At 42.5% G+C, this 23848-nt stretch overlaps 1 protein-coding gene across 3 annotated transcripts in view; it reads left to right on the forward strand.

Moving 5' to 3' along the window:
• CDK15 (cyclin dependent kinase 15) overlaps window positions 1-20445 on the forward strand; it is an 82837-nt gene extending 62392 nt beyond the window's left edge. For all 3 annotated transcript variants that reach the window (XM_038585378.1, XM_038585379.1, XM_038585380.1), the window contains exons 12-14: window positions 5536-5675; window positions 16154-16296; window positions 18758-20445. In XM_038585378.1, coding sequence (XP_038441306.1) covers window positions 5536-5675; window positions 16154-16263 — 250 coding nt within the window. In that variant the 3' untranslated portion in view covers window positions 16264-16296; window positions 18758-20445. The remainder of the gene's footprint in view (window positions 1-5535; window positions 5676-16153; window positions 16297-18757) is intronic.
• Window positions 20446-23848: the final 3403 nt, after the last annotated feature.

Genomic DNA, 23848 nt, shown 5'->3' on the forward strand with positions numbered 1-23848 from the left:
CTGAAGCTCTAAGAAGTGAAGTAACTTGGCCCCAGTCACCAGGCTACGTAAGGTGGAACCCAGATTTATCGGGTACACAAGTCTCTGTGACTTTGTCAGCTGAATTGGGTTGCAAGTGTGATGGGTAAAGAGGAGCTGTGGTATCGGTGGCTTTTCTTCAAGTTTTCTACAAGTGACAGGACGGTGCATGGGCCATAAGTACACCTTGAGGGCATAGCCTGGGGTTTGATGGTGACCCAACTGACATGGGCCTAGTAAGTACACATTCACTTGTTAGACTGATTAGAAAATTATAGACGGCTTCTTTGATGTTGTTGCTTCCAAGTATAAGACGTATTTCTTACTGTGGGTGCCTGCTTTCCTGTGTCCTAAACTGGCAGCATTAAAAAAATACTCCCTCTCCTGGAACAACAACAAAAAGGTCATTATTGAAAAAAAAAAAAAACCAATGATATTTTAGAATAATGCCTGCAGCTTAGTTAATAGTGTTGTGCCAATATTAATTGCTCAGCTTTGATCATTTGACTATGGTTGTGTAGAATGCTAACATTAGGGGAAGCTGGTAAACATATAACTCTGTGTACTATTCCTGCAATTCTTCTGTAAGCTCAAAATTACTTCAAAATAAAAACAAATTGAAGAATTGAAAAAAAAAACCAAAACAGTGCCCGTTCTATCCCTGCCCTTTTTCCTCTTTCTATGGATCTAAGGGAAAACAGCCAAGAGCCCAGGGAACTCATGGCCAGCGTTGCACTGCAAACAGATAAGACTCTTCCGAGAGTAAATGACAAGAATGGCAGTGGAGATTTTTATACTCAGAGCCGGGCTGTGCTGAGAAATCAAGGTTATTGCCTTAGGCCCCGGAGAACCACCAGATTTATTTATTTATTTATTTATTTTTTTGAAGATTTTATTTATTTGAGAGAGAGAGAGCGCGCACACGCACAAGCAGGGGGAGCTACAGAGGGAATAGGAAAAGCAGACTCTCTGCTGAGCAGGGAGCCTGACATGGGGCTTGATTCCAAGACCCCAGGATCACGACCCAAGCCAAAGGCAGATGCCTAACTGACTGAGCCACCCAGGTGCCCCAAACCACCAGATTTTAGATGGGTCATGTGAAGGCCAGTGGATGGAATGTCACATAACCACAAAGTCTGATTTTCATTTTTTCTTATTGTTTGTGTTTCTATTCTGGACTTCTAAAATTAAATGTGGATGTCCTCACACCCAGGACTTCCTGTTAGGATTGATTTACAATTTTGTTTCTTTTTGCAACTTTTATAAGCCACGAGGTCTATGGCAATTCAGGCCGGCTGGAATGAATTTGTTTTCTGTGCACACAGAAACAGGAACTTTCCCAGACTACTGCTGGAAATGGAAACTGGTACAACGAGCTAGTATTATTAATCTAAAACCTGAATGTGTTGTATGTCCCTCAACCTGGGGATTTCAATTCTCATAATTTACACTAAAGAAATCATTGCACAGATACACAAAGATTCCTCATTGAGGATGTCAGTCACAGCATTAATTAATGGTAGCTTCTCACACCCAAACAAAAAGGAAACAACTTTGATAAAGGTCTGGCTTTGAAAATTATGGTATGCTCACATAACAGAATGCTAGGCAGCTACTAAAATTATATCCAAGAAGGTTGTTCAAAGTCCTGGGAAGATGATCAAGATAGTCAAGTGGAAAGAGTAGGTTATTTCAGCATATAGAGTATGATCTCATTTTTTTTTCAGTAAAACAAAAGATATATCCACTTAAAGGACTAAAGAAGAAAAACTGAACAACAAAGCAATAGTGATTATCTTTGAGTGAAGGGGGTTATCTCAGAGTGATGAGATAGTTTTAATTTTCCTTCTCTGTTTTTTTCTAAGTGTTCTTATTTTAAAAGATTTTATTTATATATTTGAGAGAGAGAGAGAGATACAAAGCACAAGCAGGGCGAACAGCAGCGGGAGAGGGGGAAGCAGATTCCCTGCTGAGCAGGGAGCCCAATGAGGGCTTGATCCCAGGACCCCAGAATCATGACCTGAGCTGAAGGCAGATGCTTAACCAACTGAGCCACTCAGGTGCCCCAGGATCTTTTCTAAGCATTCTACAATAAATATGTATTATGTTGGCAATGGAACACTTCTTGCTTCTAGAAATGTTACTAGAAGGAGGGGATCATCAGAGGATTTTTTTGTCTTTATTAACAGACTCTCATTAATTGGGTGGGTAGGTTCTCCTAACTGCAAGATATTCCTGTCACGTTTGGTATTTAACATCACAAGCCTAACACATAATATTTCTTTGGGGTTTTTTTTTTTCAGATTTTTATTAAATTCTAGTTAGTTAACATATAGTATAATATTGGTTTCAGGAGAATTCAATGGTTCATCACTTACACACAGCACCCAGTGCTCATCATTACAAGAGCTCTCCTTAACACTCATCCCCCATTTAGCCCATCCCCCACCTCCCTCCCTGCATCAATCCTTGGTTTACTCTCTACCATTAAGAGTCTCTTATGGTTTCTCTTTTTTCGGTTTTGTTTCCCTCTACCACATGGTGTTTGTTAACATTTAGCCGATGTGGAAAGGTGCTGGAGGGCATATTAACATTCGTTAATGTCACTTTTCATGCCAACTTTCATTTCTAAGGTAGTGATTATAACCAGTAAAGGATTGTTCTAGCAAGAGTTAGAGAAGGTGGCAAATTGTAGAAATGTGATGATAAAAGCAGTGGATAGTAATCAAGATTATTGATAGCAGAAGCAGAACAATATAAACATGGAAGTAAATTAACATTTTGTGCCCAAAGAAGCAATATTTGTACTCTTGAGGCTCTTCCCTCAGATCCCAAATAAGAGTACAATATGCCAATCACAAGGTAGAGATCGTCAGGACTCTTGTCCGGATTGGGTGGTCCCACTACGAGTGCTGCTAGTAAAGGCTCGTATTCAGGAGGGCACAGACTTGGCTTATCCTAGGAAGACCGAAATGAACTTGGCTCATGGGAGGAATTTGCTGGAGGAATGGGTGGTCAGCAATTGTAGCCTGGAGGCCACAAGCCTGGAACAAATGCTGGCACCACTAAAAGCTTTGATACAACCTTGTGGGAAGAATTGGGTTAGTTGAAAGGAAAATCCTAAAAAAGAAGTTTTCATATTGCTGATGAGTACCTACTCTGCTTTCTTGCATTTGCCTGGTAGAAACGGCCAGTTCTCCTTATAGGAGTCCTTGCTAGTTCTTCCCTGGCTTTCCCAGCCAACCAACATAACATGGTCTAAATACAAGGAGTATGCGTGCCATGCTAACACCAGTTCAAAATAGGTCCCTTAACCTTCCTTAATCCAATGAGATTGCAGCTCCTAAGCCCCGCCAATAGGTAGGAATGTGTGGAGAGAACCAACTGCTGACTGGGGAGGTGGGGGGTACTGTGGAGGCAGAAGCTGAGAGATGCATTGCCTCCCCCACTCCACCATCAACACCTATCCACTCACCCACCCCCTGGGGTTTCATAGAGTGGTGGGTTCCAGGCACAATTTTGGCACACGCTTCACCCCACCCCCTATAGTGAGGGTGGACTAGATAAAATTTTTTTTTCCAAGATTGGCCTTGAATGTCCCTCCAGACTGATATGAGCCCCTACTGATCTGCACCACTTTCCTCACTCCAAACCCCCATCTCATTGGCCCTGAAAACCTGTGCCTGGGCAGGGCACCCCAGTTGGAGAAAATACCCTCCGGCCTTTTCTCAGGCCACAAGCTAATGAGCAGGCCTCCGCCCCAGGTTGCCTTCTCTTTTAACTAGCCTGGAAATTGGCAAGGACTGGGGATTTGCAAATCTTCCTCTGTCTTAAGTCTATGAAGCAATTACTGCTGAGTTTGAGGTAAAGTTATCTGTTTGTAGAAACAGTTTTATGTCATGGGAATCAGATACCTGAACGTTTCCTAGGTAAATCTTATGCAAAAATTAGGCAACTTACATCTCTGGGTGAGGACTTCCAGCATCACTGCATCATGGCATCAGGGAAGGGGAGGGTATCAGTTTTTTGTCGATTCAGGTTGGTATGTATATTCGACATTAAATGAGCCCATCTATTTTTGCTTAATTGGGGATTTCATGGCCATGCTATTTAATTCTGAATGTTGGTCCTGCGGTTAATTGTCTCCTGGAATCTGCAGTTTTCTGTCTCGTGACTTTCCGCTTGTAAACCTGACCATGGGCTCTAGAGATGGGTGTACTTAAATGATTGACACCAGATTAGCAAAGACTTCCAAACATTATAAATAAATGGGGCACCTGGGTGGCTCAGTTGGTTGGGCGTCTGCCTTTGGCTCAGGTCGTGATCCGGGGTCCTGGGATGGAGACCCTTGTCTAGCTCTCTGCTCAGCAGGGAGCCTGCCTCCCTCTCCCTCTGCTACTACTCCCCCCCCCCCCCCACTCATGTGCTCGCTCTAAGAAATAAATAAAATCTTTAAAAAACATTATAAGTAAATGGAAAATTAAGACTAACAAGTCCTGCAGGATCAGCCCCTGCCACCCTCCCAGTTTCATGTCTGTTCCCTCCCTTCCTTGGTCCAAGCCCAGCCAACTGGCCTTTCTTCCTCTCCTTAAACTGCTCTTCTCCCTCTCATCTCCAGGGTCTGTATGAGCACCAGAGATCTCAGCCTACACTGCCTGCCCCTCCCCTGCCCTAACTCCTTGGCTCTCAGCTCCAATACTGCCTCCTCAGGGAAGCCTCCCCTGACCAGCTCTTCCCACTCTAGGTCTTTCTTTTCTGGGCCTTTTCTTCCCAGGTACTTACACATCTCTAATGATAATTTGGTTAATGTCCGACTCCTCCACTAGACTAAGCTGTGAGAAAGCAGAGTCTCCCCTTCATCTTCCAGAGCCAACCACCTACTAGCACGTGGTAGTTGCTCAACTAATAGCTTTGGTCATCTCCAAATTTACAGTTCGGCACAGATCAACTTGAGGATTTGTCCTTACTGTTATTTGGGCCCTTGGTTATCTCTTTCTATGCTCCATCTCAGGAGGAACCAAGAGAGCTTCTTGGGTAATACCCTGGGGGCTGAGCTTCAGAAACACTTGTAAGTAAAAGTGTTTTCAACCCAAGCTTCAACTTCCAAAACTGCCTCTCTCCCTCCTTCCCCTCCAGGACTCTATGCTTGCAGCCCTTGGAACATATATCCAACTGGGCTTTTCTGCTTGGTGGGCGGGGTCCCTCAAGGCAGCATTCTTAATTACACATTTCTGCTTCTATAATTATATTTCTGGTCCTTTATGTGTATATACATGGTCCCCGGAGCCTGTGGGGAAGGCCGAATGAGAGCATACTGCGGATAGGTAAGAGTTCCAGTGTGGTGTGATTTTTCCACTTGCCGTTGACTTTACAAATCCCAGGAAAATCCTACGGGAAACGCTCTTCTAGCCATCTCCTTTCCTACTTTTCATCTCCTACTCTACTTTTCTTCTCTTCCTCTTTATTTTTCAGAAGGGAGGCCTCTGGAGAAACTGTTTTCCTCTTCCACTTTTCCAGGTTGGGCAGGGTTCCCGAAGCTGAAGACCTGGCCTCCCAAATGCTAAAAGGCTTTCCTAGAGACCGCGTCTCTGCCCAGGAAGCACTGGTTCATGACTACTTCAGTGCCTTGCCATCTCAGCTGCACCAGCTTCCTGATGGTGAGTGAGGGAGCGTGTGTGTGTGTGTGTGTGTGTGTGTGTGCATGTGTGTGTACGAGCACACACGTAAGTCTCAGGGTCTAAGAGTTTTCTCCAAGCACTGGAAAATGATAGAATTTGCAACCAGAAATGAGCTTAGAGATCAAATTGCCTGGAAGAAGCAAAAGGGGACTCAATCTTGCCTGAGTTTTCCGAGTCTCTAAAACTCAAAAGCGCTGGTGGGTTGAGGTGACACAGACCTCCGTCTAATGATCCAAACATTTCACATATACACTCTTAGAAACTGGATGAGATGAAAGTTGCCTCTGTGTTGTTTGTTTTCCCCAGCATCTGCCAGGAGAAGCAAAACCAAAGTTTGCAACAGCCCCCTTCTCTCTCTCCCCGTAGAGAGTAAGATGATAGGTGACATGGGGATGTCACAAGAGGAGAGCTGGCCTGTCTTGATTGGTAATTTGATGCTGCTGAAGGAAGTGCCCGGTGGGGCCCTGGGGGAGGGGAGCATCCTCCCAGGCCTGTCGCCCACAAGAAACGCAAGTTACCCTGAAATCAGCCTTGCTGCCTGGGCCTGAAGTCATCCTCCAAATCTGAAATCTGCTGAGGGATCATGTGGCTGGAGCTCTCCTCAAGTTTCTCAGAATGTGGCCAGGAAGGGCTAGGCGGAGGATGTGGGCAGTGTGGTCGTGGCCTGGCTGTTTTGGGGGGGACCGTCCTTAGTTGGGGTTTCTTTGGAAATGATCACCATTCAACTGAAAACAATTTTTAGAAGCCCAAAGCAGGAGAAAAGAAAGCTAATAAGGAAGGTGTAGGGGCTCAGACAGGGGTGAGGGACCAGGATGGCAGGCAGGGGTGACAATGAGGACGGAGTGGGGAGCTGCTGCCCAGGAGGCCTAGACATACAGTCTGGCCAAAGTCTCCAGGGTCTGCAAACGTGGCTCCACTCTATCTAGGACATTGTCCTGCCACAGCCCAAAGCTCTTAGTTTGGGGCTTCTTGAGGCATTTTATTATTAAAATGAGTTATTTAGGATCTCCAAAAATAACCATAATCATACAACTGGGGTTAATGTCTTACTTAACCCTGTAGGAAGAGTTAGTCATTAGGATTTATTAAGTTGCCATTAAGTGTCAAGAACATATTAAGTGCTATAAAAATTGAGGGAATAAAGAGGCTTGTCCTTGACCTCAAGGATCCTACAGCGTGGGAGGAAAAGAGGGTGAGGAAGAGGAAACAGGGCACCCTTGTACACATATTAGCACAAATCATATCTAAACAGCTGGAGTCTCTGCATAATCAGCTACAGATGTTGAGAGAATATGTATATGCTAAAGGCAATTCTTTGGAGGAACTGGAATAACTCAAATAAGATAGATTGGACTGGAGGTGAATCTGGATTGGAATCTGGAAGGAGGGGAGGGGCAACCTACAATTCTTATCCCTTTGTACCTCAGCTCCCCCTGCACCCCCCTCTCCCCTACTCCCTTCCAGGTACAGTGTTCCCAGGCCAAGCGCCTAGATCCCTCTTAAGCTTTCTTCTCTCGGGCCTGGGACTTCTAACTACCACTTCAGGCAAACGTACGTGTTCAGGAGTGCATGTGCACACACATACAGTCTCACGTTCTCACACTCGTACACACTCACACTCCCTTCGCTCCACTTAAAGAAACCTCCCTCATTGGCCCTCCTCCAGGATCTATTACTCTACATACTGAGAACCACTGGGGACCTTCAACGTTTCCTAGGCATGAGTTTTACCTGATAAAAAGTAATTAGCAAGAAACAGTCACTGTCCAAACTGTTGTGTTGTTAGAAACTTGGGTTTTGGTTCTCCCTGGCCATCTGAAGCAGCAGCACCAACAGGGTGCACCTCTGTACGCGTGTGCATGTGGGCGAGCACGCACACCCATGTGCGGGTGTGAGAGAGAGACCCATCTGTATTCCTTCTCTGTTCACCCAGCCACAGAGCCCAAATCTACTTTGACACTTTTAGAAAAATGAAAAGATGGAATCTTGCAGGAGCCTGCCTGTGCTGGGGGGGAGCCGAGGAATGCTCACAGCAGGAGGGAAGTTGACTTTTCTTTATACATATAGGGGTTTTTCCATGCAGAGTTTAAATTATGCCTGATAAAAGGAGTTTCGTGGATGTTTCAGTTCTTTCAAATTCTCCTGGCTTCCTCCCAATTAAATGAGGTTTGTCAAAGCCACAGGGCTCTGCTGCTGCTGCCTCGGCCGACAAGCACTTCCTGCAGCGACATCTCGAATCCCCGAGGGAGAAGATGAAAGGGCCAGCGCCAAGAGACAGGGAAGGGGGGGCCGGTGGGTGTGTGTATGTATGTGTGCATGTGGGAGGGGGCGCAGAAATAGGCTTCGAGACAGACCGACAGATAGGACGCGGGACAAGTAGACAGGGCAAGCAAAGCTATGAAGAAAATAGGAGAGAAAAAAAAACAGAGGAAGCCGGAGAGCAGCTGGGGCCAGTCTATGCACCTTGACAACTGGGGCCCTCGCTGAGAACACCTCTCTAAGGGATGCACTCCCTTGGCCTGGCAGTGCCAGCTTGCTTTTTCATTGCCCGCGGCAATTAGCCTTTATTAAGAGCCTCCTTTGCAGAGAGAGCACCGGACAGTTATCACAGTCCCCAACCTGCAGGGACACAGAATCACCATCTCGGTGGTTGGCTGCCCCAGGCACAAGAATTGTGCCAAAAGAACACATACTCTTGTGAGTGGTTTGTAAAGAGAGTTTCCCTGCCGTAATTATGCAGGAAATTTTGCTCTCTGATGGCATTGCAGTATGGAATCATTTAGGAGCTCATATTTATATCATTTTATTATTCTGGTTTTATTCTGGTTGCAGGATAACAAAGTTGTCACTTTAAAATATATTCTGTTTCCCCTTTGATCTGGGAGATGCCAGCTCTTATTGTCTGCCCTCTGAAGAAGACAATCTGAGCATGAAACCTGTGGCTGGGAAATATGTGAAGTGTGGAGGGACAGCCTAAATCCCGGGGGAGGAGTGGCAGAGAGATTCCCCACGACATGCAAGAATTGATCCCATCTATCCTTGCCTATTTTCCCAAAGCTGAGAATCCCGTACAACACTTTCTCCAGGTTGTGGCAATAAGCTCACAGCCAGAGGAGAGCAGGAGGTTACTTGCCATGAAAATTCAGGGTTTCCAAGATTAGTTTGCTTTTGGAGCACACTCTTGAGGGGAGAAGCATGAATATTAGAATGGCAAGCATGTGGGAACTTCTGCCAAGAGCTGACATTTTCCCTCATTGACTCTTGAACACCTGAAGAAACATTTGTTGATGGAGAAATTATTGGGAGTCTCTCTCAAAACACACCCAACAGCAAGCTAATTGCTTTTGCAGATGGCCAGGGGGATGCGCTCCCCTCTCGGTCACCAGCTCACAGCCACACTCATGGTCCCTGTGGCTGAGCCAGCAGCGCAGTGTCAGCTGGGGCAATGAGGACCTAAAATTAGGTCCTTGGCAACTCTCTAATCTTAGCTGCAGGTTCAGCTTCTTCGTTTAATTCCCTTTGCCCTCAGCATGAACTTGGGCTCTGGGAAAGGAACACTGTTTAATGATTTGGGGGTTGGGGGGAGTAGAAAATCATTAAGCTGCCCTTTCTAGAAACTGGCTCCACTCTGTTCTTGCAGGGAGCTTTCCAAATGTTACCCTTGGAAAGTTAAGACTGATTTTGGAAGCTAGCCATTTTGAACCACAGATGCTGATCCACAATTTTTTTTTTTTTTTTTTTTTAATCTGGAGCAGTAAATGCCATGTGATTTAAGAGTCTGGTCCTTAAGCCCTGGTCCTTGATGGTCAGGGCATCAAAGGCTGTCTCTCTTCTCTGTGGGCTGGTCCCATTTTGCTTTCTGAATCCAGACTTGAGTCTCTCCCATTTCTTCCTGGACTAAATCCCCCTTCTCCCTTAAAACAGGTTGCAGCATCTTACAAAAAAAAAAAATAATAATAATAATAATCCTAAAACTTGAAAGCTTACAATTGTTTCACAAGTAATTTTGCAAAAACAACTTACCAGAGTCTTTCTCATCATCAAATGCTTTCTAATTTGCAGGCATGGAAGGCATGGCACTTGCCTCTCCCATACATCACACCACCCTAGTATCTATACCCAGAAGTTCTTCAGTAGGCCTTATCCCTATTGTCCCATTAAAATCAGAGTGATTTTTTGTTTGTTTGTTTTGCTCCAATAAGGGACTTTCAGGCCTTCTTTTAATGATCTCTTTAATATATTGGAAGATCGTTTGATAACACTTTCCAAAACTCACTTCTGGACACTGAATTCTTTTGACTTCCCTTCCCCCCAATATAGATTCTGTTTCTCTTCACTCTTTAATCATTTTTGTTTCCTCATTCTATTCTGAACCTGTTCCAATTATTTTGCTTACCCCTGAGACTATGGACCCATGTAGACTCAGATTTCTAATGTTAGTGGGAGAATTCTGTTCCAGTTCATTCATTAAAAATTTACTGAGGATCATTAGTAAGATACTGAGTGATACAAAAATGAATTACTCAGGCAGTCTGTCCTCAAAGAGCTTATAGTCCATAAGGAAATGAGACAAATATATAAACAGCCACAGTTCAAGTGTGAAGTGCTCTGGGTGTTCAAAGAAGGTGAAAGGAACTCCAGCTATGGGCTTCTAGGATGGCTTTGTGAGTAGGCCTTCAAAGATGATGGGGTCTGGATGGTTGGAGAGGAATGTCATCCTCCTCTTAATACCATCTAACATTATAGTGAAGTTGTCCTCTTTTTATTAATAGGGGCACAGTCCTGACTCATATTCCATCATGGTTTTTACTCGTTATTGTATGGCTTCTTGCAATAATTTAAACATTCTTATTCTTTTTTTTTTTTTTTTAAGGTAAACTCTATCCCCAAGTAGGGCTCAAACTCACAATCCCAAGATCAAGAGTTACATGCTCCAAAGACAAAGCCAGCCATCTGCCCCAATTTAAATATTCTTTACCATATACTAGTGAAATTTAGTGTCATTCTTTGTATGCTGATGATTTCAAATTTATTCTGTTTTGCTTTTATTGTCTAATCTATTTAAAATTTAACCAGAATATTTTGTCATTCTAGAGGCCAGGTTTCAGGGGATGGGAGGGAAGGAAGGTTCTGCTCCAAGCCTCTCTTTTCTGCCTCTAGGAGTTTGTAACCTAATTCAGACCACCCTCTCCAACCTTTTAAATCCTCCATTATTCAGTACTTAAGCAGGACAATAAGAAACAAGAAGTTAGGACATGTCCTCCATAACTTCCTCACCTTCTATGCCCAAAGATGTCCTCAAGGGATTCCAGAACATCAGGGAAGATCCTGGAAAGAGTTAAAGGAAGAAGTCACTGACCCTTTGAGTGTGAGATCTCAGAGACTTGCTATTCCATAACTTCATTATATAGATGGAGTCCCTGACACCTCAGGAAGAATAGTGGCTGCCATTTATTGGGCATCTGTGTGCTTTACACAAATTCTCAATTTGTAGACTAACTTATGAGGCTGGAGTTATTATCTTCATATTGCATATTAGAAAATTGGGACTGAGAGAGGCTAAGGAAATTGCTCAAAGCCATAGAACTAGTAAGTGGGAGAGCCCAGGTTTGACTTCAAATCAGACTCCTATGCCACCCTTCCCACTACTCGTTGCTGCTTACTAAAGATTACATGGGAACTTAGTAGCAAAACTAGGATTAGAACCAAGGTCTGTACCCCCAGTCCTGTGACCTTTCTATTGTTTCATGTTCTATCTATGTTTGTTTTAGAGCCTTCCCAAGAAAGATTGCACTTGCCCCCAGGTAATATATTTAATATCTCAGAATTAAGAAGGCTCATTTTTTTTTTTTTAAGATTTACTTATTTGTTTTAGAGAAAGAGAGCACACACACAAGTGCACGAGTAGGGGAAGGAGCAGAGGGAGAGAATCTTCAAGCAGACTCCCTGCTGACTGGGGAGCCCAGCTGGTACTCCATCCTCCCCCCACCCATGAGATCATGACCCATGAGATCATGACCTGAACAGAAACCAAGAATGAATAGCTTAACTGACTGAGCCACCCAGACACCCCCAATTTGATTTAATAGAGATTTAATAGAGATACCACTGCCTTCTTCCTTAATCCGTAATGTCATCTTGTCTTGGTTTATGTTCCCTTTCTTTTTCTTTTCTTTTTGTTTTTGTTTTGTTTTGTTTTGTTTTGTAATACACAGTCACCTTTGGATTTTAAGATTTCTTAATCAATAGTGGTTCTTTACTTGTTTTACTATAACTCATTCAGTTTTATAAGGTAATTTCAGGAGTCCAACAAAAAATTGGGCAAAGGTTTAAAATAGCATTTTACATAAGGAAAACAAAAAAAAGTACCAACACATGGAACAAAAAGACAGCCTTACTAGTAATTAAATATATACAACTAACTCATAAGAAGTTATTTTTTTCCCCTCAGCCTAATGACTCCCAGTATTAGTGAGATTGCGGTAAAATGATTTTCCGCTGATGGTGTTGTAAGATGGAGTAACCTTCGCAAAGCCTTATGGCATACATATCAGGAGCCATAAAAATGGTGACAACCTTCAACCCTATCCATTGGTTTCTGGAAATTATTCAAAGAAACAATTGAACAGGAAAAAAAAAAAAAAGAACCCTAGATGCATAAAAATGTTCATTGCAGTGTTGTCTATAATTTTATTTTCAAACTTATAAAATAAAAACAAAGAATCTAAATATTCAACACTAGAGAACAGGTTGGATCATGTTGTTATACTGACTGCATATAGTCCTATGTAGCCATTTAGAATAATTCCCAAGGGTGTGAGGTAATATGGATATATTTATGCTATTAGGAAATGAGCTAAAAGAGAGCAGGATCCAAGACTGCATATTGGAATCTACCTGTGAAAATGTATTTTGCAAATCAACAAAACTGAAAGATAGCATACGAAAATAAAAATGCTTTGGGAGCTTAGGGGGATCCCGGGTGACTTTTGTTTCTTTTTCAAAGTTTTCTTTAACTTCGACGTTATATTGCATCTATTGTTTAAAAGAATGAGGTAGGGCAAATGGTAGGGGAGCCCAGGCCCTGGAAGGAGAGTTAAAGGACCTGCATTCTCCAGTTTTTCCAACATGGTGTGCCTTATTGGCCTTCAGAAACCTCCATCTCTCAGGCTACACAATGGGTTAACATTAGTCTCCTTTACCCCAGATTGACAGAATGTTTATTTTAGAAATCTTTTAACTCACTGAATGCAAGGGTTCACATAAATGCGGTCCTAGGAGAATGAGAGGTGGGAGGGAGAGGAAAAGATAAATAGGCACTAATTAATTTTAAAAGGAGCGATCATCTGCTTTAATCGGAAATGCATATGTGCTGCGCCCCCAGTCAGAGCTTTAAGTGCACTCCGTGAGTTAGCACCCCCAGCTGCAAGTGGCACCGTGGGGTCCTGTGGCCTTTGAAGACCCGAAGCCCATATACAGGCAGACCCAGGAGCTAAGGTGGCGCGGGGCCCACGCTCAATGCCCTGCACCGAGCGACTCCAGCTGATGCACTGATTACACTGGTGTGTAAGGGGCGTGCAAAAGCCACGTGACGGGGAAATGACAAGACATTTTGAAACTCTGGTTCCATTTCCAAGCTTTCTCTTCAACTCGCGCTTTCTCTTTTAGCCATTACAGGCAAGTAAAAGAGATTCGATTATCTTGTTTCCTCTGAAGGGTTGTTTAGCCCCTCAATCCCATTAAGTCACTTTCTGCAGCGCCGTGCGCCCAGCCTTCCCCGGGTTATCAGCCCAGGAAGAGTAAATGGAGACACCAGGATCGGATTTCTAAAGGAAGGAAAGTTAAAGTTTGAAAGGGGTGACAGCCAACAGCCAGGAGCTTAGGAACTCAATTAGCCTGAAAGACAACTCTCTCATTATCTCGTTCCGAAATGATCTAAATACAGAAGAATCTAAAAGTTTTAAATAAACTTGTCCTACTGACTGTCTAGATGACTGAATTTCCCTTCTCAAAAAATTTTAAACACCCACTTTCGTATTTATTTATTCTAAGTGTGAAGCAGCTGTGATAATTATGCTGTCAGATTCAGTAAGCTAATGAGGAGTCAGTCGAATGGAAGGTTTTGCATCTGTGGATCGCTGCAGGAGAACCGCTCGGCTGCTTTCTTCCTTCTTTTTCTTTCTTTCTTCCTTTTTTTTTTCTTTTTCTTGTTTTTGTTTTCTTTTCTTATGAGTCCAAAGGAGAGTTGGGCAGTTCCAGGCCAAACTGGAATCCCTCTGATTAACTGGTTCCCCTCCCAACACTGTTTCACTGGACTATTTCTGTGTGTCTCTCTGTGTCCCCAACTTTCCCTCTCCCTCTCTCACACCACTCCAATTCCCTTTTCTCCCTTCTTTCTCAGCCACCAATTCCTCCTCCTTCCTCCTCATCTCCCCTTCTTTCCCCTCCCCCCTCTCCTTTTCCCTCCTCCCTCCTCCCTGGCTTTTGAGGTGCTGCTGCTTTTGAGGGACAAGGAGGCCTGAGGGAAATCTTCATGCCACTGTCCCCAAGGCAAGAGGACACTTCTCCCTGATGGAAATTCCCAAAGTGGTTTGGGTTTGAGTTGATTTAAGAGTAATCTGTGAAGTTCCCACACTATTTTAGCTGTTTATTTATGCTATGACAGGAACTAGAAAAAAAATGTGAAATTGTGTATTATAATGTACCTGTGAGAATGTATTATGCAACCAACAAAACTTGATGTCCCCCCTTTATAGCCTAGCAAGTGTGTCGATCTAAACGCAAGGACTCATGGCCTTGGACGCAAGGACACAAGACTACTCATGGCATCCAAGGCAGATATGTAGGCCTATAAAGGCAGAGATGGTCCTGCAGGTTTTTTCTTCTCTTTGGGTGTGAGCACCCTCCAGCAAACAATATTAAGGCATTTTATGTTTTTGGTGTGCCAAAGCTAGAAGCTTCTCTTTTTGTTAAATTGTGTAATATTTACGGCAGCCAGGGTTGGCACAGATTGTGAGCCTTGGAAAAGCAATGCCCAAATGAAAGGATGTCCGATGTAGGTTTGCGGATGTGCTTTGGTGACAATGTGGCTGTTGCCTCTTGCTGTTTTTCCCAGGTGGTATCTATGCTGATGGCTTGGAACAAAGGCTGCTGCTTATTAAAAATACAGTGTATCAAGAACAACCTGCGATGTTTCCCATATTATCTCCTTTAAACTTACAGAAATCTGCCAGGAGGTTTTACTATCCCCATTTTGCAGATGAGCTCCTTAAAATGTTAACCTTGGAAGGATTTGACCTATAACTTTAGCATAGTAAGCACCCAAGAATAACACTCACTTAACAACCAAACTGCCAGCAAACTGAACTAACCCAATACATAAATCAGAGGGCAAAGGTAGTGTGTGTGTGTATACACACATACATACACTATATATATATTTATATATGTACGTGTGTATGTTTATATACGTATACATTTATATATTTATGTATTTATGTATATATATTTCAATTTCTTTTAATTTACAAAAGTTGTACCATAGGGTCTATTTAAATAGATTGCCTAATGTAAGTAATGCACCAGGATTCTAAAGTTTCCAAAGCACATCTAGCCCCAGCATGATGCTCATTGCCTGCCATCGCTGGGACTACTGTCCAGACTCCTTGGCTTGATATTTACTCCCTTCACTATCTGGTTCCGACTCATTTTTCCTACTTCATCTACTAGTCTGTCTTGCTCTAACTGTGCAAGATTACTTTGCAATTCTCTCAGACACTTTCCTTCCACCTTGCCTTAGCTCATGCTGCCCCCCCACCCCCGCCACCAGCCAGCAATATCCTCCCTAGAATTTCTTGACTGTTGAAAGGATAGTCTTCCTTCATGGCTCAAAGGCCACTTGTCCATGCGTTTCCTGTGCTCCCTGGGGGACACAGGAGAGAGGCCATCCTAATTCTTTACTTGCACCTCACCTTCAGCCCTGGTTAGTGTGTATATCCCCAGTCCTGTTCCTGCTTTTGAATCTTCAACAGTATAACACCTTACCCAAGTGCTCATTTGATAAATGTGTGTTGAATTGAATCAAATAAGAAGCACTTGACAGGGATCCCTGGGTGGCGCAGCGGTTTGGCGCCTGCCTTTGGCCCAGGGCGCGATCCTGGAGACCCGGGATCGAGTCCCACGTCAGGCTCCCGGTGCGTGGAGCCTGCTTCTCCCTCTGCCTGTGTCTCTGCCTGTGTGTGTGTGTGTGACTATCATAAATAAATAAAAATTAAAAAAAAAAGCACTTGACAACTATTGGTAGATTCAGTAAAGCGAGTTGCCCATGAGCCAGTATAAATTATTGGTTGTGTTTTGATGTCTCTGCAGGTGACAAATATTACAACAGACATTAAAAATACACCATGAAACATTCCAGGAAATAATATGTTTGTGCTTCTCTCTTTTCTTCCCTACAGAGGAGTCTTTGTTTACAGTTTCAGGAGTGAGGCTAAAGCCAGAGATGTGTGACCTTTTGGTCTCCTACCGGAAAGGTCACCACCCAGCCCAGTTTAGCAAATGCTGGTGAAAAGAAGGAGCGACATCACCAACATCCTTTCAGGTAAGTGGTCCCAACAGTGAGCCTCCTTATGAATAGAACTGAAAATCCATCACTGCCAAGTGGAGAGGACATTATTCACAGATTCAGAGCACCTCTGTGCTGTGTCTTTCTCGTTATTCCCACTCTAGGGACAGGTGGCCTAGCCTCTAGGCTGTGAAAGGAGGATGGTAATGTGCATCACCTGTCTCTCTCACTCCCAGAGGAGAAGACTCCTAAGACAAAACTTATGGGTCATTATAAAGCCTTTAACTGGTACATGTGCAATAAAGTACCACACTGGCATGTTACATTCCCTAAACTGTGTAGTTCTCTCCATCAGCTGATAGGACAAATCAGAGCTCCAAGCCCATCCCCATTTGCTCAAGACTGAGGAGTGTCCTGGGATGTGTGACATTCGGTGCTAAAATTGGCACAGCCCTGGGTAAACCTGGATGGTTGGTCACCATGGTGGTGCAAATTATACCTGGCCTGCCCCCAAGTACCAGAGAGGGCCTGGCCCCACCCAGGAGATGATTTTAGATGCCTGTGAGAATCTAGTCCTGCCTGCTCCCGGCTTCTTAGGCTACCCCTTCTGCACAGTTGATTCCAGGGAGTTCTCTCAGTGAGTTTGGGGAACACAAGGACCTGATGGGGGAACCATCCACAGTGTCTCAGACACAGCTACTCTCCTCAATCAGCCCAGGGTAGCCCAGCCTTCTAAGGTCATCTTTAGGAGGAAGGGTGGTATGGAGGATTCTTCTGACATGACCACACCCTAAAAGGAGTTCTGGGAGGCACAGGAAGCCAGGTGGAACAACCTCAAAAGCCATTAAAGTATAGGCACCCCTAGATGTTACAAGAGCACTTTCCATACTGGGCCTTCCACAGTGGGGAGAGGGGACAGTAATCCAGATAGAGGAAACAAGGTGGGACCCACACACAAAGCCAGCCAATCAACTGGCCCTTTAGGTGACCTAGCTACATCCCAAGCCACAAGTGTTAGACTGTGATTTGACCACCCATTTGGCAACCACAACTTGGCCATGCTTCCTAACAGAACTGTTGGGGCCTAGATGGTAACTACTGACATGCTCCCCACACCTGCCCCCTTGTAACCTCATCCACATGACAGGATTCAGTTCTTTACCACTTTCTCTTGGATCTCTCTTTGTCTATTGATAAAGGCATGTACATATCAGAGTTGTTTGCCTTCTGGATTTTCTAAAATCACTGTATTTAGAAATTTGGAAAAGTCAGGGAACTTTAGAATTATAGCTGTTCCTCAGAGCACTTTATGCAATATCCAAGTTTGTATATTTTGACAACACACAATTTTACAATAGGCAACACAATAATATGGTATTTCCCAAGCCCCTGGGATTTCCTAAAGCAATATTTAGGAAACAATATTTCCTAAAGCAGAGATTTTGCTGTGTAATTATGTCACTTGAAACCCCACTAGTTATAAGCATAGGGTATATCTAAGCTACATTCTATAAAGTGCAGGATTTACCCTTCATAAAAGTATCAAAGACATTAATGGAAGTGGTCTCAGATGGTGGTGTTCCATTAGCATTACTATTACTTCTGGTATTGTCATTATTTTATTTTACTAAGCAATCAGAAAGTGAGGCGATAACCCTGCCTCCCTGATCTTCAGAGACTTTCCACAAAGGATTGTTACCTACAGATAAAAAATGGTCACCAGGGAAGGTCAATTAAATGCAGTATGTCAAACTTGGCGCCTGTGCCAGCAATTGAGAGAGGGAGGAAGCAGATTTAGCCTCTATTGGAGTAACCTCGTTGATATCCCTAGGCCCTTGGTATTAATGTAAGGAGATAAAACCCGTAGGAGATGAATCACAATAGGGAGAATCTAGAGCAATTAAACTGTTTAATAAATGGCTTGGGATCAGCAAAATCTGGGTGTGCTGTAGTTAGACTAAAGGTAATCATATGGACACTTGGGGCCTGTAAACCTTTTCCACTAAATTGAATTTATGTTAAAATATTCACTTTTCAGGAGATTCAAAATGTAAATTGGGATATTAGGACTTGTAACTGGCAGCAATGCCTCAAAATTAAAACTCTTATAAGATCCTCAAAATGTCAGTTTCAGGAATGGGAAAAAAAAATGTACAATGATATCTACAATAGAGAAATAGAAGGGAACTAAATTTCCTGGGTACATATTGTGTGCCAGGCACTATACGCATATTACTTCAAAGCTTGGCATGTTTTGAACAATGGGGTATGATATGGTATAACTGCAGCTTGTATATCTGGAGATGGATTTTTATTATTTTTTAAAGCTCTTTTGGTTCTTAGTACCAGGGGTAAGACACAGTCTCTGTTATAATTTATTACCTTTTCCATCTCTCTATATAATTCCACCAATAACTGTGTACTAATGTTGAATAGGTTTTCCTTACTCAATCTGACTCATATATTTTGATTTTGTTTATTTTTCATTTGCTTTTAGGGCTACATGACTGCTGTTTCAGTTTTAATTTGCTTTGCCATAGTAAGAAGCTTCAAATCTAACTGCACAATGGACCAGAGTTTTCATACCATCACCTGTGATCTGGAATATTGTAGATACGAGGTACAAGGTAACAGACATGATATTTGAAGAAAAAGCAATGAATAATTATTGCTGTTGTTGTCTGCGTAGCATTTAACATTGATTGGCTCAAAAATTAGACAATAGGCTGAAATTGTCTGAGAAGAGGATTTCTGAATATGTTCATCTATTTTGTGATCTGAAAGAGAGATCCATGGGTCAGAAGGACTACAGGCCAGATGAAAGGCTAACAATTAAAAGAATCTGGAGACAGAGCTGGTGCTTACAAGGCCTGTCCCTCCTGTGTTCACTTACAATTTCCCCCAACAAAAGGACTTCTGTGGCAAGGAGAGGATTAGTCTAAAGTTCAGAAGAGTCTCAGGGAAGATGGTTTCTTGGATAAAGTTGTCAACAAAAGGACTTGCTTAAGACTCTTTGTTAAGATTTCCTAGGGGGCGCTTCTTTCTTCATTAACTGGATTATCAAAACACACTACTACTCCACTCTTGCTGGGTTTTAGAAGTTTGGGTTGAACTCCTGCTTTGATTTAAATTTTTTGGCTATCTGCTTCTACTGAATCCCGCTTATCAGTGATGATAGCAAAAGTGATGAGGAACCTAAGCTCTGATTTGATGGTGAGATACTGAATAGATAGATGAGAACAAAGAGTTCCAAAGATGTAATTCAAGCCCTGCTGCACCATCAGACACACATGCATGTGTGCACACACACAACCCTCAGATAAAAGGAGAGATCTGTCTCAGCTAACACATGTATCATTTTCTACAATGACTCCTTCTAAAAGAAGCCAGGGAAACTCAAATTACTTCACCCAGGGATCATCTACTCAGGAAATGTAGTAACCTAGAAATCAGAGACTTCTATATATCCTTTAGAAGAACGAGGAAGAACTAATTAAAAAAGAATTAAAAGAATAATAATACCTATGGATGCAAAGTCTGAGATGGAAAGAGAAAAACTGCATACAAGTGGCCCCAAAAAATCTACCTTACTATTTGATTTTAGTAAGGTATTTAACTAAACTTCTCCAAATACAACTGGAATATGAAACTGTGTGGGCTGGATTATGGGAAAAATATATGTGCTCAGTGAAAATGGTTTTTCAACTTAGGGAAAAGCCAGTAGTGGTGTGGTACAAGGTACAGTCTTAAGCCCCATTCTGGTCAAATATTTGTATTAATCACTTGAATAAAATCAGAGAAAGTACAGAATTTATTCATGTAACTCACTAATATAAGTAATTATTATTATTACTTCTGTCTTACAAAAGAGGAAACTGAGACTCAACGAAGTTAAATAACTCATCCATACCAGAGTTAAGACGCAAATTAGGTCTGGCTGTCTCCAATGTGTGTGATCTTTCCAAAAATCACATACCTATCAGATCTGTAAAATACACAAATCTTGAAGACACAGCTGATATTTAGCATTGGATTGTGATTCAAAAGACTGAGACCTTGCTAAAAGCTGATGCACAGGGGCACCTGGGTGGTTCAGTTGGAACTTATCCCTCACCTTCTCCCTCCACCCTTCTCCCACTGCCCCTCCACCCACTCGTGCTTGCTCTCTCTCAAATTAATAAAGTCTTTTTTAAAAAATTTAAATTTAGGGACACTTGGGTTGCGCAGTGTTTGAGCATCTGCCTTCAGCTCAGGGTGTGATCCTGGAGTCCCAGGATAGAGTCCCACATCGAGCTCCCTATGAGGAGCCTGCTTCTCCCTCTGTCTATGTCTCTGCCTCTCTCTCTCTCAATCTATCTCTCATGAATAAATAAATAAAATCTTTAAAGCAAAAATAAAAATTTAAATTTAAAAAAGTTAACGTGTATGTATAACTATATACCTATTAGAATGGCCAAGTTCCAGAACACTGACAACACCAAATACCAGCAAGGAGGTGGAGCAACAGGAACTCTTGCTCATTGCTGGTTAGAATGCAAAATGGTACAGCCACTTTGGAAGACAGTTCGGCAGTTTCTTACAAAACTAAATATACTCTTACCACATGATCCAACCATCATCTCATGCTCCTTGGTATTTACACAAAGGAGTTGAAAACATGTCTGCACAAAAACCTACATAACTTGGACACAACCAAGATGTCCTCCAGTGAGAGAGTGGATAAACAAACTGTGGTACAACAGAATATTATTCAGCACACACCAAAAAAAAAAAAAAAAAAAAAAAAAGAAAGAAAGAGCTATCAAGCTATGAAAAGACACGAAGGAGCCTCAAATGAATATTACTAAGTGAAAGAAGCCAATTGAAAAGACTACATACTGGGGCCACCTGGGTGGCTCAGTCAATTAAGCATCTGCCTTGGGTCATGATCCCAGGGTCCTGGAATGGAGCCCAGCCAGCTCCCTGCTCAGTGGGGAGCCTGTTTCTCCCTCTCCCTCTGCCCCTCCACCCACTTGTGCTCGCTCGCTTTCTCAAATAAATAAATAGTATCTTAAAAAAAAACAAAACTACATACTATATGATTATGGCTATATGACATTCTGGAAGAGGCAAAACTATGAAGATGGTAAAAATGTCAGTGGTTGCCAGGAGTTTAGGAGGGAGGGATGAATAGAATGCAGAGGATTTTTAAGGAAGTGAAACTAAGTATGATACTATGATAGTAGATACATGTGATTATAATTTGTCCAAACCTGTAGAATGCACAACACCAAGAACAAATCCTAACGTAAACTCTGGGTTTAGGATGATAATAATGTATCAATGCAGGTTCATCAATTATAACAAAAGTAAAAAAAAAAATTGTAAAAAAAAAATTATAACAAATGTACCATCCTGGTAGGGGGAGGCTATGCATGTGTGGGGATAAGGGGGTATATGAGAAGTCGCTAGCTTTTTGGGGGGAGGGGAGAGTCTCTGTAACTTCTAAATGTTGCTGTAAACCTAAAATTGCTCTAAAAAACAAAGTCTATTAAAAACAAACAAAAAACCCTAAAAGCTAATGAACAAACCAGTACAACATTTATTCCTATAAAATTTTATCTGATTTAATTTCTTACACTTTAGATTTAAAATGTCAACAACTTAGGTAAGGCTGTGGTTTAATGGAAATTGGTACTTTTTAAGTACAATGTGTCTGGCTGCCCATGAAAGATAATACCAATACTTTTAGGTGATATAAATGAGATAATAAGATGGTGTCCCAGAGAAAGGAAATAGTTTACATTGATTAGGTCCCATCTAAATTATCACTTATCTACCCATCCTACTTTAAAACAAAAAGATTTTATTTATTTATTCATGAGAGACACAGAGAGAGAGGCAGAGACACAGGCAGAGGGAGAAGCAGGCTCCACACAGGGAGCCTGACGTGGGACTCGATCCTGGGTCTCCAGGATCACACCCTAGGCTGAAGGCGGCGCTAAACTGCTGGGCCACCCGGGCTGCCCCCATCCCACTTTAATAGAAAAATCGGGGGTACCTGGGTGGCTCAGCAGTTTAGCGCCTGCCTTGGGCCCAGGGCGTGATCTCGGAGTCCTGGGATTGACTCCCACATTGGGCTCCCTGCATGGAGCCTGCTTCTCCCTCTGCCTGTGTTTCTGCCTCTCTCTTTCTGTGTCTCTCATGAATAAATAAAATAAAATAAAGCTTAAAAAAAAGAAAAATTATATTGAAGTAAATATTTACTGTGCATCTATTAGTTTACAGATCTAACTCTGTTTAATCCTCTTCATAAGACTAGAAGGTAGGTGTAATTATTTTGCAAGGAAGAACACAGAACCAAATTTAAGTAGATTTAATGATCAGACTCTTTGTCCCCAAAGTCTGTGTTTTTCCCCACCCCTAATGGCAACTCTGTGCTGCATGCTCTAAGAAGGCCTACTCGGAGAGAGGAGGGCATGGAGACCAAGGCACAAGGAGGAAGAGCCCAAAAAGAGAAAACCCAGGGAGCAAAGAAACTCTCTCCAGAGGACTGAGGGTTCTCACAGAGCAAAGAGGCTGGCCCTCTACTGGGTGGCTGTGGAGCTAAGGTGAATACACGGAAAGCTCAGACATGCTATTTTTGATACAATAAGAAGAATCCTTGAACAATTTCACTTGTCGACCAATGGAATGAGTTCCCATGACAGTAGTGGACTTTCTCTGACCCCAGAAGATATAGAAAGCTGTAGGAGGGATCCTCATGTTGCAGATTAAAATAACTGATTTCTAGGGTCCCATTCAATCCCAAGATGGTTGAATAAAGACTTTTGAACAGCTGTGGACTATACATGGAATTATAGTAAGATCATATTATTGCAAGAACAGGTAGACTTTTGGTTTTTTTAAAGATTTTTTTTAAGGAGGGCAGCCCTGTGGCTCAGCGGTTTAGCACCCCCGTCAGCCCAGGGTGTGATCCTGGAGACCCGGGGTTGAGTCCCATATCGGGCTCCAGCATGGAGCCTGTTTCTCCCTCTGCTTGTGTCTCTGCCCCTCTCTCTCTCTCTCTCTCTCTCTCTCTGATGAATAAATAAATAAAATCTTAAAAAAAAAAAAAAGATTTTTTTAAGGGACATCTGGGTGGTTCAGTTAAGCATCTGCCTTCAGCTCAGGTTATGATCTTAGGGTCCTGGGATTGGCCCTACTGGCAGGCTTTCTACTCAGTGGGGAGTCTGCTTCTCCCTCTTCCTCTGTATCTGTCCTTCCACATTGCCTGGGCTCTCTCTCCCTGTCTCTCTCTCTCTCTCTCTCTCTCTCTCGTTAAATAAATAAATAATCTTAAAGATTTTTTTAAAGTAGAAATTGACAAAACTATTCCTTTTAATTATAATGGAAAATAAATCATGCTTGTGCTTTATTCTTTTTCTCCTTTAATTAGTGGATCTGCCTATTCAAAAACTTAATAAAAATTATATATAAAACAACAAAACATCATTCCAGTCTTTCTCCTTAATTTTGTAAAAGGAGCATTCCTGGTGTTTATGCATATTTTTTCTTCCCATGTTTTTGTTGTTTCTTTTGTATAGACAGACACCTGACCTTTAAATAC

This window comes from Canis lupus, chromosome 37 (assembly GCF_011100685.1).
Source record: "Canis lupus familiaris isolate Mischka breed German Shepherd chromosome 37, alternate assembly UU_Cfam_GSD_1.0, whole genome shotgun sequence".
NCBI classification, from domain to species: Eukaryota; Metazoa; Chordata; class Mammalia; order Carnivora; family Canidae; genus Canis; species Canis lupus.